At 50.1% G+C, this 12,543-nt stretch overlaps 2 protein-coding genes across 6 annotated transcripts in view; one reads left to right on the top strand and one right to left on the bottom strand.

Annotated features, from left to right (window-relative positions):
* LHPP (phospholysine phosphohistidine inorganic pyrophosphate phosphatase) overlaps window positions 1-7,011 on the bottom strand; it is a 96,107-nt gene extending 89,096 nt beyond the window's left edge. For all 5 annotated transcript variants that reach the window (XR_012624051.1, XR_012624050.1, XM_074831489.1 and 2 more), the window contains exon 1: window positions 6,876-7,011. Coding sequence is in view for 3 of the 5 variants with exons in the window: in XM_074831489.1 (XP_074687590.1) it covers window positions 6,876-6,991 (116 nt within the window). In the remaining 2 variants the exon portion in view is untranslated. The remainder of the gene's footprint in view (window positions 1-6,875) is intronic.
* Window positions 7,012-10,327: 3,316 nt separating this feature from the next.
* On the top strand, window positions 10,328-12,246 carry NKX1-2 (NK1 homeobox 2). Its single transcript, XM_074830096.1, has 3 exons — window positions 10,328-10,472; window positions 10,579-10,740; window positions 11,651-12,246. Exons 1-3 carry the CDS (start codon window positions 10,328-10,330, stop codon window positions 12,244-12,246), a joined length of 903 nt encoding a protein of 300 aa, XP_074686197.1.
* Window positions 12,247-12,543: the final 297 nt, after the last annotated feature.

Genomic DNA, 12,543 nt, shown 5'->3' with positions numbered 1-12,543 from the left:
TACAGCTGGATACCAGAATTACTGAACAAATTATGTGACACCATAAATCATGTTCCACCTGCCTGAACAAAAGGGTAGACAACAGACTTGCCTACAGATTTGTAGACAATATGCCACAACAGTGAAATCTAGACTTAAGTATTTAATAAAAATAATACACGCTTTTGAAGTGAATCTGCAGAAAGGAAGCACAAAGCAGAAGATAAGATAAATCTTTCTGGTCCATTACGTTCAGTAACAAGATGTATTTAATTGCTGCAGATTAGCTTGAAGTATTACACCTAGCAGTCCCAGACTTTAACCACACTGCAGGAACTGAATCAGGGCTTCTCACCTCATCTTGTAGTGGCTGGCTGGTTGTTAGAGCGCAGCAACACACCACCCGCGATTCAAACATATGGGTGTATTTTGTAACAAAAGTAAACTCTGGTAGACTTTAAATACTTGGTAGCTCTCCACTTTGGAGCTGTCAAGAAAAAAATCTGAACTTTGGGGATTCACTTACCATGAACAGGTCAGGAATATACTTATTTGCATTAAGCAAAACATTTTTATGGACAATATAATGAAACATACTCCAGTAGCTTTCATTCTGTGCTAAAAGAAGTTGTGTTTTTTTACCTCTGCAGCTACTAATTATTCCATTAAAATTTCAGTCAAAACCAAGTTATCTTTGTCACGGTCAAATTCTTACCTTGCATACAAACAGCACCTGTTTGTAAGTAATGAATTCTATTTCTCAGAGAAATAAAGTAAATTGCCAAAAGCTTTCATTTAGCCCATTCCATAGAGAAAGAATTCACTCTCGTGCTCTGCTTACCTACTTTCGAAAGTAACATACTATTTCATTGCAACAGCTCAAAGACCAAGAAGCATTCCAACAAACTTAGTGTGATTTTAACCTGGAAGCAATCGACAACTAATTCCAGCATATCACTTGCAAAGACAGCAGAGAATCTGAACGGCAATACTGCTGAGGATAGGCAAAGAACTGGGCTCGATTCTAAGATTCCAGACTGAGTTCACCAAACATGAAAGATGGGGGAAAAAAATCACTACTGTGGTGGCAACCTAAGACAAGTCTCAAGTTCTAAAACACAGAATGAGGCAGAGTGCTGCTCATCCACTTCAGGGATTAATCCGTATCTATACAACAAGTACTGTTAGGTAGTAGGTATCACTGTAAAATCTTCTATTATTCTTTATTGGTAAATATTTGTACAGCACATAATTGTGCCGACAGACAGTAAGTAGCTCAAGACCCTAAAGGTTAATGATGTTTAAGTTCCACAAGTGTAAGCACTCACTCATGCGATGTGTGTGGACAGGACTTGGGAGTACCCACAAATACAGGAACACAGATCTTTTAAAAAAAAAAAAAATGAACATTGCTGATTAGGAGAGCAAATATGGGTTAGAAAGGTCCACTGCTCTCAGAAAACTGAGGCCATAGACAACGTTACAGACTAGAGTGGAGCTGTGACAGCTCTGCACCCACTGAGGACCAATTCCTGGATCTCTTCCTGGCTCTGTCAGAGAACAGCTACACGACAACACAGAACTGCTTCACTTTTTTGTGTCTCTGCTGCTTCAGAAAGGGCAGGTGACACCTACCCTTCTTTGGGATCCACGGATAGAAAGTGCAAAGAGAGTTAAGTGCAAAGACAAATGAATAGATATTTACACAAGAGTTTGTATAGTTTATCTGAAAGTCTCTTTCTAGGAGGAACAACTCCTTCGCTATCCCATGTCCTGAAAGCATAGCAAGCTGTGAAACTTTAAACATCTGCAGACTGTGCTGAGTCACGCTTCGGTTATCTTTTGTGACAAGATTTTCTACTTCTTGCTGCGCACACACTTTCAGATGGCTCTTTGTAAACTCACAGCCATCCTACCCGAACCCCCACATGCTGAATTGCTTTACGGTTCCAGTTCCGCTTGTTCTCCTCGCAATCTTCGCCTTGTTAGACTCTCCAGGTATTTTATTCTAACACACTGTCCAGCTGCTCCCCAGCCTCCCTGCTCCCCAGATTTCCGTTGCTCTTTTAAAGGCCTCTGTAGAAAGTTGTGCTAACAGATGCACTATACTGGTCAAACAACAGGATGTTGTAAATGTCCAACTACTGTGTGCTTTTCATATGGATATGCTAATGGGAGCACTATCAGCACACAGCTGTAAATGCAAATAACAGAGCACAGGCTGAGCATCTTTTATGGATGTTTAACCACCTTCTGTCTTGTAAGAGACCAGCTCCCTGCTATTTGTAAGATAAAAAGCGAATGGCTCACCTTGTGTCAATGCCGTGTAAATCAATTAAGACAATAAGAGCACAGTACAGAGGCACTGTTAAGGCTGGCTCCAGAAGGAGCCTTTAAATCACCGATGGGCTTTCTGATCTGCTCCACAGCGTCTGCCAGTTAACTGCACGCACTCGGGAGAGATGTGCTTTATTTAATTGTTATAAGGACTTTTTAAAAACAATTACAGAAGTATACCACAGTAAACCAAACAATCAAGAAACATTATGGGTTTAAAGTTTTAAAGGACCAAATTATTTTACCAAGCTGCTCTTAGATTTTCTAATCATCTACCACACCAATAGCCCCACCTAAATTTAACAACAGTCCCTGGTGGATTCAATGACATTCCTGGCACCCTGGCTTCTGGGTTTAACCAGGAGTACCAATGCCTTCAGGCACATGGGTGCCTGTCTGCCACAGGCCGGTAAGTTACAAGAGGGATCCAGATTCACCTTATCATTACTTGAACACAGAAGGAGGTCTGCTCTGTAAAACAAACACTGCCTTTTGGCCTCCGATTCACAATTCACTTTCCGTGCATACTGAATCCTAAGGTATTTCACAGGTAAAATTTATCAGAGGTGCAGGTACATTAGCAATAAATAAAGCATTCCCAGTTGTACCACTTAGTGTTTCACCACAAGTTATAGCAGTTTGGATAGAGACTACTGGTGCATTCCTCAGGAGGGTCTCTACGGCACTGGGAAGCGTGTTACTGAATGGCATCTTGCTCAGGATGTTTCAGTGTCCATCAGCTTCTTTGGTCAATTTTCTGCTCCATCTGACTATACTGCTAGCTGAAAACAAACAAAGAAGAGAACCACCCCCCTGCAGCCATCATAAACATAAAATGGGTCAAATTCTGCTGTCAGAAATTACGTTGCTGCTCTCTCAAACACTAACTCAAATAACAGTATAGCAGAATTTGGATGAAAACAAGAAAAATAATGCAGCAAATATAGTTTTAAGGAGTCAAAATGGCTTCAGTCATATGAAACCAACTGCAAATGAAAATGTTTACTTATGATTTTTATCGATGCGTTACTATATGTTGTTACACAAAGTTAATTGCTGTAATGGTCTGGGAGATGATGTAGCAAGACAATGTGAAGAGAACAGGTCAGCTGTCATATTACGAGAGTCCATATCTGTAGTATGAATTATCAAAATGGTATTTAAGACTCCTATTAGACATATAGGGGCACTAGAAGATTTTAGATATCTCTTTTAGCAAAAGATCATATCAATTTGAATTAGTTATGAAGTTCCTAGCTATCTGCAATTATGACTTTTTAATTGATACAAAAATGAGTTAATTAAGAAAAGAGCCACTTTTAGCTTTAATCCATCTGCTTGAAACCACCGAGCTGTACTATGACGCAGACACAAATATTAATGACTAACTGGCAATAGGATAATGAGTCAATAAAGATTTTAAATGGTGTGAGCTAGAACAATTACCAACCTAATAGGCAGATAAATAAGGCTACTTGACTTTACCCAAGGAAAACGATTATTCTTAACCACTTACATTGAATGACCTGAACAAAATGTTTCGGTTTTTCTTCCTTTCTGGCACTTTTCCATACTCCTGCTGTCCCCAATTTCCACAGCTCTGACCACTGCTTCTCCATCCCTCATCGATACAAAACTCCTCGGAGCCCACACATGCTAAAAACAACCATCTTGTTCCCAGCATGCTCCCTAGGAACCAAGCCTCGTGCCCGGAGCAGCAGAGAAGCCCCACAGCAGCCCACGAAGTGGTGCAGCACATCACCTCCCCATGCAGGCCCCTGCCGGCGCTCACCAGATCCTGCCCAAACGGGATCAACTTTCCCAGCGCAGAGCTCAGGAGCCTGTTGCTGAATCGTGTCTCCAAACCCTCCTCAAAGACCCCTGCAGCTCCCTCCAGGTCAGACAGACAGATCGGGTTAGCTACCAAGTCACAGAAATCCCTAATGAGGAACAAGGGCTTAGACATTTCCAGTATTTCAAGAGAAAGCCTGTAATATCTTACATTTAGCCCAAGGCCAGAGTTTTACTGTTGTTTCATTGGCATATTTCTGACATTGCTGTAAGTTAAATTGCAGTTTACGTTGCCTCCATAGGGGAGGTTTCAGCAAATACAGTGACAGAAGTTATTCAATAACAGCTGCAACCCAACGGAAAATAAAGTTTAAAAACCTAGAACAAAAACAGTGTGTCAAAAGTATCTGGCGAACCGTGAAACAGATATTATTGAGTATGTCCAGGTTTTTAATGAAATGATCTGATCTCCAACAGTAATTATGTAGTTGTTGTTATTTATGTTTGCTTTGGCCATGCCTGGAGGCCTCGGCTACAATCCGAGCTGTCTCATGCCATGCCAAATACGGCATCTGCGATGGTCCAGCAGAAAGATATGAGAGGAGAGTGGCAAGACACGTTCTCCTGGAAGATGGAGAGCAGGAGAAGACAATCCTTCACCAACAGACCAGCTGGCACAGGCATCAGCCTCAGCAGGAAGCAATATTACCAGTAGGATCTGAGTGAGACAAGAAGGAAAGCCAGGGAAGTTTAATCCTGGCAGAGGCTGTCCTGGCAGTGCCTGCCCCTTTGCAGTCTGCAAACGGGCTGCTCTGCACACCAAGGGGAAAACAAATACTTTCACTTTGCTTCAAATCTTTTCTCTTAGGTCTCTCTCGAATCCTGAGCCTGTATCATAGCTACAGGAAGGCACGAGAACAGAAACCGTGCTGAAATATTGCATAAAAGGGACATGAAGGAACAGGAAGTCACACACGAAACCCACATGTCACGGGCTTTCAGTACAACGTCTTTAAAAAGCAACTTTTCTCTCTGCCTAATTTCACCAAACTCCTACCGAGCGTAGCTTTCCTGTCAGCCATCCTGGCACCCACAGCTCCCCCTGGCTGGCTGGGGCCAGTGAGCACCACAAATGGGCCAAGAGCACCAGTAAACCTTAAACTTGCTTCAAACGCTGCCTTCTGACAGCACTGGGAACTCTGATCTGTAAATGAAAACACAAGAGTCATCTGATGACACTTTATGTGCCTGCTACGTGTATTTCAAGAAATATGAGCAAAGATATAATAAATTAAAAAAAAAACAGCAAAAACCAGCAAAGACTTCTTTTATTACCAGTACATTTGGATCTTCTCCAGTTCTGCCTTTTCCATGGTACTTCCACCAACATTTGGGCACTAAACTCATATGGTTAATTTTAGTGATTTCAGTACTTTTTCCTGTGTATTTCCTGCTCAATAAAGCACTCGCCACAAGTGTGTCCGTGCTGAGTGGCCCCAGAGGTGCTCACCAAGCAGCCTGTCAGTGTTTCGCACAGGTTCAGTATTTAGACTTTTAAAACATTCCAAGTGGGGTACACGCAGCAGCACTCACCACGTGAAACAGATCTGGATTTTCTGCAGAGGGTTAGTGAAACATCACGTAGAGCCAAAAGGCTCTTCTGGAAACCCATGACCTCCTCCAGTGGGGCAGACCCACGAATCAGTACCTCTCTTTAAACAAAGTTGGCCCTGGGGCCACTGCTCTCCCCTGGTCCCATCCTGCTTCTCTGGTCAAGCAGGGCTGATACAGACACACTGGCTAGTCGACCTAGTTAATTAAAGTTAGTTAAGTTAAATAAATGAAATCATTGTCTGTTTAGCAGCAGTTACTTAGCTTTTGTTAACTGGATTGCATTACCCAGAGAAAAGCAAAGGTGTTCACTACCCGCAGGCACTGGCGAGTAACTTGCCACGACAATACTTTGAGTCACTTTTAAACTGGTCAATCATTAACTGCAGCAATGAAATCCTCCATTTCTGCTAGGTTGCAAGTTCTCTGCAAGAAGTCCCAGCTAATTTGACAGCAAAGCTAATCAACTTACAGAAGCACCATGCCAGTGTGGGCAATATTTTAAAAACGATTAGCGGGGGAACGTGCCAGATCTCTATATATTGGCCACTCCTGCTACGTGTGCAGAAACGGCAGTAAATACAAAATCAACTTACAGAAGCACCATGCCAGTGCGGGCAATATTTTTAAAATGATTAGTGAGGGAACGTGCCAGACCTCTATATATTGGCCACTCCTGCTACATGTGCAGCGACGGCAGTAAATACAAAATCAAGCGGGATGTGATCTGTCCACACTGCTCTAGGCTCCTTTCCCCATCAGCCCAGGCACAGCAGATCCGCAAACTCAGTGGACTGCCCCACAGTTTAAATAAGCCTAAAAAATACCACAGTGAACCAAAATGTTCGCGTTCGCTGTCCCGTCCCACTCAACTTCACACAGCAAAGTGGGGGGCTGCGCAGTCGGGGTGGTTTTAAACCCCGATCCTCGCTTGCCTTTGGGTGTAACTCCAAAGCCGAGGGCCAGGCCGACACTGTATGTTTTGGGGTGCCAAGCCCGCCCCGCCATGTTCTGGGGTGTGTGTCCCCACACACACACCCCGGACAGCCTCTCACGCCGCCGGCCCCGCCTCGGCCTCCTCCTCCTCCTCCTTCTCCACCCCCGGCGGGGGGGGGGTTCCGAGCCGGACCGTGCTCCACCGAGCCCCCAGCACCCACCTGCGCACCGCCTCCACCGAGCCGGCGATGGGCACCCCGCCGTCACCGCCGCTGTCGTAGAGGACCCCGCTGACATCCAGCAGCAGCCCCCGTACCGCCCGCGCCCAGGCCGCCATTTCTCACCCGTCCCGCCGCGCCGCGGGGGCTACTGGGAAATGCAGTCCGGGCGGGGGGCGGGGGCAGAGCGGGGTTACCCCTCAGCGGTCTCGCGCAATCCGTCCGCACCGCCTCTCAATTAATTTATTATTTCTTTCAAAAAATAAACACTTGAGGCAGGGGGCCGCACCGACCAAGTTTAGTTTTGCCAGGTGATCTTCACCAGCGCGGCAAGTGCGCGGCGTCTCCATCCACCCGCCAAGACGGCGGCTCCTCTCCTGAGGTACAACGAGCTGCATCTTCATGGAGCAGCGTCTGTCTTCAGCTGTCTTCACCCAGTGACCCGGGTGGCAAACGGCGTCGGCAAGCAAAACGGAGCCCAGCGAGCCAGAGGGTGCCAGGGTGCGTTCACCTTTTCACCATCAATTCCCTCCGACATCGCGTCCTTGGGGGAAAAACTTCTGTCCTCTGGAATACGTACGTCACCTGAGCCAGACACTGTCGAAAGGCAACAGACATGTTGCCTTAAAAATTTATACTGCTTTTGTCATCTCTGGAAGGGCTCCAGACTCTCAGCAATACCTTCACCGGAGCACCCTGGGCCTTGATTTGGGTCAGACTTTTCCAAAGTGACGACGAGCTTGGTGTGCTTCCATCCCGCAGTTCCCCTTGCGAGCGGGAGCGTGGCGGGCCAGCTGCAGGTGTGAGGGTGGATTCCCACACCCCTCCCCGACCGCTGCAGAGCTGGGGTTTGCCCCGCACCCCGTATCACACCCTGTGTCACCTGGGCTGCCTCTGAGGGTCTGCAGACACTGAAGGAGGACAGGATTTGGCCCTTGGGGACCAAGGCGCTGATCCATGCAGGATAAAGCCTGACAAGACCCACGTCAGCTTAGCCAAAATGCAGACAGGGCTGTGCCCTGCCACGATGGTATCTTCTTGTACATGGCCAGCGCTTCATATAGACAACTGAGAAAAAACCACTGGCTTGTCATATAAAGAATTGAACCAATCCCCTCCGGTTTACAATCACGGATAAGATGTTATCAGCTGTGTTCCAGCTTTACAGATAATATTGTTTGCTCCCTCGATAAAGTCCAAATACTTTCTTATTGCTAATACTATCAATAGCGTGCCATGACTCCCAGAATATATAAGGAGCTGCGGTGGAATTATAGTCCACTTTGTTTTAAGAAAAGTAGAGGAGCCTTGGCAGCATTGATTTGCATCACCGCTTCTGGAATAGCCTCTGGCTTCTCCTTAAAGATAATATCTAAACTGTGAAATTCATTAAATAGACCCAGAAATGGATCAGGTTATTTAAAACAACATCACTAATGGCACAATATCTCAGCTGTCTCCACCGATAGTGAACATTGTCTTGGATAGTGTTATCAGTCCAGGACACCCGCTATGAATATTGATCTGCAGCTTGTTACAGCCATCACTTCGGTTGCCGTCAGGACAGGTCAGGGTTGAAACCCACCTAGCATCAAAGCAATTTAAAGACAGCGCTCAGGCTGAATTTTAATGCTTGAGCTGGGAAACGGACCAACTTCAAACAGACTGCTAAAACTAATCCATGAACATGTGCTTTTTCATGTGTGCCTACATGCCTGTATGTTTGCAGGCCGGTGTGCATGCACGTGTTAAAACGATGATATTTGAAGATGTCTGCTAGCTCACAAATTAATCTCAGTGCTACAATTTACCTTCTCAGCCCCTGCAGACACAACAACTCCAACAGAGGTATTTTTAGTCTCGCATGTATCAGATTAGATTTTTTTTTCTTTCAAACGTAAAAAAATCTCTGGCACTGCCAAGGCTTGCAAGCATTCTTAAAACAGTGTGCCATGCACTTATTTACCATGACAATACCTATGATTTCTCCACATAGTTTGAAACTAATATTGTGTCACAGAAAGAATCTTGTTTCAGAAACATGAACAGGATCTGCACTAAGACTTCACGTCCGTTTTCTTTACTTGATTTCACCTTTGAAGCAAGCTGCAACTGCTCCTCTCCCCTTCCTTCTCCTTCTGCACCTCAAGGAACTTCAGATACATAAGCAATACTTAACTAGCACACAGCAGTGCTTTTCGGTTCACCACCAGCTTCATTTTCACGCAGGGTGCCTCCCCAAAACTAAGCTTTTTATAAGCTTTTTTAAAACTAAGCTTTAGTGTGTGAACTCCTCAGGATAGAGCTCCCTTCTCTTCCACACCTGTGGTATCCCATGCCAGAGGTCAGCCCCAAATAGGCTCTTGGATGCTGCCACCATATAATTAACAATAACAATTACTTGTAATCACATCTTCATCTCATCTTCTTGCTCTCCTGTTATCTTAAGGCTTATGCCTTTGCAATGGCAAATAGAAAGCCCAATTCTGCTGAGGCTGAGACACCTGTAAAGAGGAGAAGGGCTGTGGTCTGCACTTCTTCCTAGGAATAAAAGCAGAAGTAGCAGATTCCCACCAAGGGCTCATCTCCTCCAGCTGAAGGGTGCCTCTTCTTTCACCTACACCCCAGCCTGATTCACAGCACCAACACAGAAACTCTGAGAAGAGGGGAAAAACATCCTCCTGAACAGATACAGAGGTACAGAAATAGACTGCTAGCAAGTTTTTAATAAGCATGGCTGGTTAGGAGTGGTGGTGGTTGTGGGAGTGGTGCAGGGTGGAGAGGCTTGGCCAGTGCTGCCTACGCTGTCCCAGTTACAGGTACGATGGGACAACTCAGGGCACGGAGGGTCAGTCAGGCCCTCCCCCGGCACAGGCATGCCTCAGTTTCCCTATTAACTGGGCCTAGTGTGAACGCCACGGGTGAGTTGAGGAAGTTAGGCCCAGCCCTTGGCCTAGAGTCTAAACCAGACTAACCCTGAGTTGCCCCAAAATGAGAAGCCGCTCGTTTCTCCCAGTGGTTTCACATCTGAGGCCGCTGGCAGAGGGACGGTGTCGAGCTCCAAGCCTGCTGAGCGCAGAAGAGGGGTGCAGGAGCCGTCCCTCCTCTCGGGGTCCCTCTGAGAGACTAAGCTCGCCCCGCTAGGCCCCCACCGACCCAGGGGAGCTGCAGCGGAGGGCGGGGGAGGGGGGGGACACACAGAGGCTGCTTGGGGGCTCTCCGGACCCCGGGGGACAAGCTGCCATGTGCGGTCGCATCCCCGCCCAGGCGGAGGATCCGGGTCTGGTGTCAGGGCTCCTCCTGGCCGCCCCCGGCCCACCTCGCTGCGCATCCCCCCCCCTCCCATTCCACCCCCCCGCAACCCGGGGCTAGCAAGGAACGGGAAAGCCCCGTCGGCGGGAGGTTGGGATGGAGGGCTGGGAGCGGGGAGGGGGGGCCGCGGGGGCGGCGTGCCAATGGCTGCGCTGCCCCCTCCTCTGCCCCCACCCCGCCGCCGGCCCCTCCGCCCTCCCCCGCCCGACCCTCCTCCCCGCCGCTCACTCCGCGCCCGGCTCCGCGCCCGGCGCAGCCTTCCGCCGGCTCCGCGCTGGGAGCCAGCAGGTCTCCGGTGAAACGCGGAGGGTTGGGAGGTGGGGGATGCCGGAATGCCCGGACCGCGGGGCCAAAGCGGCCCCCATCCATCATAAAATCTCCTTCTCCATCTTAGACATCCTGGATCCCCTGAAATTCAGCAGGAGACGCGAACCGGCCGCGGGGAGCTGGGGCAGCGCCCCCCGCTCGGGCGAGCGGGAGAAAAGTTTGGGAAGAGTTGAAGTAGGAAAAGACGCTGCTGCTCCCGGCAGCGGGAGGAATAAACTAGAGGCACATGGTAGGAACGCGCTCGAGTTTCTCCGGCCGGCGCTGGCGGGGCGAGCAGGTGGAGGCACCGGCAGACGCGGGGACACACACGCACCCCCCCCCCCCACCTCCCGGCCCCCCCCGAACCCGTCGGGGTGCGCTCCCCTCGCAGGAAGATGTACCGGGCAGCGCGGGGGGAGGGAGGGGGGGCTGGAGCTGTCTTTTAAGGCTCGGTGATGCAAAGGGAAAAGTTCTCGGTGTCCGTCCCTCTGTCCTCGCTGTGTGCGGGGCATCCCCCACCGCCCCGAGGAGGACGGGGCATCCCAGGCCCGTCCCGGGGTGTTTCCGCCCCCCGCCCCAGCACGGCGGCCCCGGGTGCCTCTTTCCCCGGGGCGGGAGGGCTCGGCTCAGCCCGTCCCCACCGGAGGATGCCTGAGCTCCCGTTGATCGATATCCTATTACCGACTCCCGCCTATCTCCTGCCCGCAGCTTGCAGGTGCCCACTTCAAACCTCCTTTCCCCCGGCCTGATCCTAATATTGTTCGATTAAAACTTACCTTTAATAGATGACATCTATCGATCTGGCCCTCGCAAATCTGAAACTCCATTAGCGCGGGGATGGGGAGGAGGGAGGGGATTTATTTCGCTTCAGAAGGGGACTTTAATAACTTCTTTTTTAATTGGTAAGAAATCCATATCGACGCTTCCCCCCTTCCCTCCCCGCCGCAGAGGAGCGCGGAGGGGCTTTCGCCCGGCGGGCGGGTATTTTTTTTCTCCCCTTTATTTTATTTTAACCCTTAGTTTATCACGTTTCGGGGGGGTGTGGAGAAGAGCCGGGTTCCGAGGGGTGGCAGGCGGCCCGGCGCTGGGTGAGGGGCGGGAGGAGGGTGCGCGGCCGCCCCCGGGGCGTCCCCCCTGACGAGAGCGCCATCTCCCCTCAGATGCGCACTCCCCGGCGGAGACCGGCGCGGAGGCAGCGGGGCAGGACCGCGACGAGGAGGGCCCGCCCGGGGACGGCACCGGCAGCGGCACCGGGAGCGAGGCCCAGCCCGCCGCCCGCCCGCCCGCTCCGGAGGAGCCGGGCTCGCCGCGGGGCTCGAGGCGGCGGCGGGCCGAGGCGGGGTGCGGCAAACCGCGGCGGGCGCGGACAGCCTTTACCTACGAGCAGCTGGTGGCCCTGGAGAACAAATTCCGAGCCACTCGGTACCTGTCGGTCTGCGAGCGCCTCAGCCTGGCGCTTTCCCTCAGCCTCACCGAAACGCAGGTGAAGATCTGGTTCCAGAACCGCCGCACCAAGTGGAAGAAGCAACACCCGGGCGCCGACGGGGCGGCCCCTGCCGCATCCCCGGCGGCGGCGGGGGGCGGTGGCAGCCCCAGCCCGCCGGGCCCCGGCTCTCTGCCCTTCCAGACTTTCCCTTCCTACTCCGCCGCCAACGTCCTGGTGCCGCCGGCCGCCCCCTTCCCGCTGGGCGGCGGAGCCTTCGCACCCTTCCTCGGCCCGGCGTACCTCGGGCCCTTCTACTCCCCGCAGCTCTGAGGGGGGGGCAGAGCCTCGGCCCCCTCGCCCCGGAGCCTCAGACACGGGCCTCGGCCCTCCCGGCCCAGTGGGGCGCAACATCTTCACTTCAGGTGGCTGCATGTGTAAGAAAGTTGATTTTCTCTAGGCGTCACGGCTGCATGTTTGAGGTACATATGCCCAAGAGGAAAAAAAAAAAAACAAAAACAAAAAAAACCAAAACGCTGTAACCACTGGATTTTATTAGCACGTTTGAGATGTAATTATAGGCGTTGGAGATGGGAAAAGTAACCCACTTGACACATGCCTGACACCAAT

The sequence above is a fragment of the Strix aluco genome, chromosome 7 (assembly GCF_031877795.1).
Source record: "Strix aluco isolate bStrAlu1 chromosome 7, bStrAlu1.hap1, whole genome shotgun sequence".
Classification (NCBI taxonomy): Eukaryota; Metazoa; Chordata; class Aves; order Strigiformes; family Strigidae; genus Strix; species Strix aluco.
The sequence above is the reverse complement of the archived record's forward strand: the minus strand, read 5'-3'. Positions and strand labels throughout refer to the sequence as shown.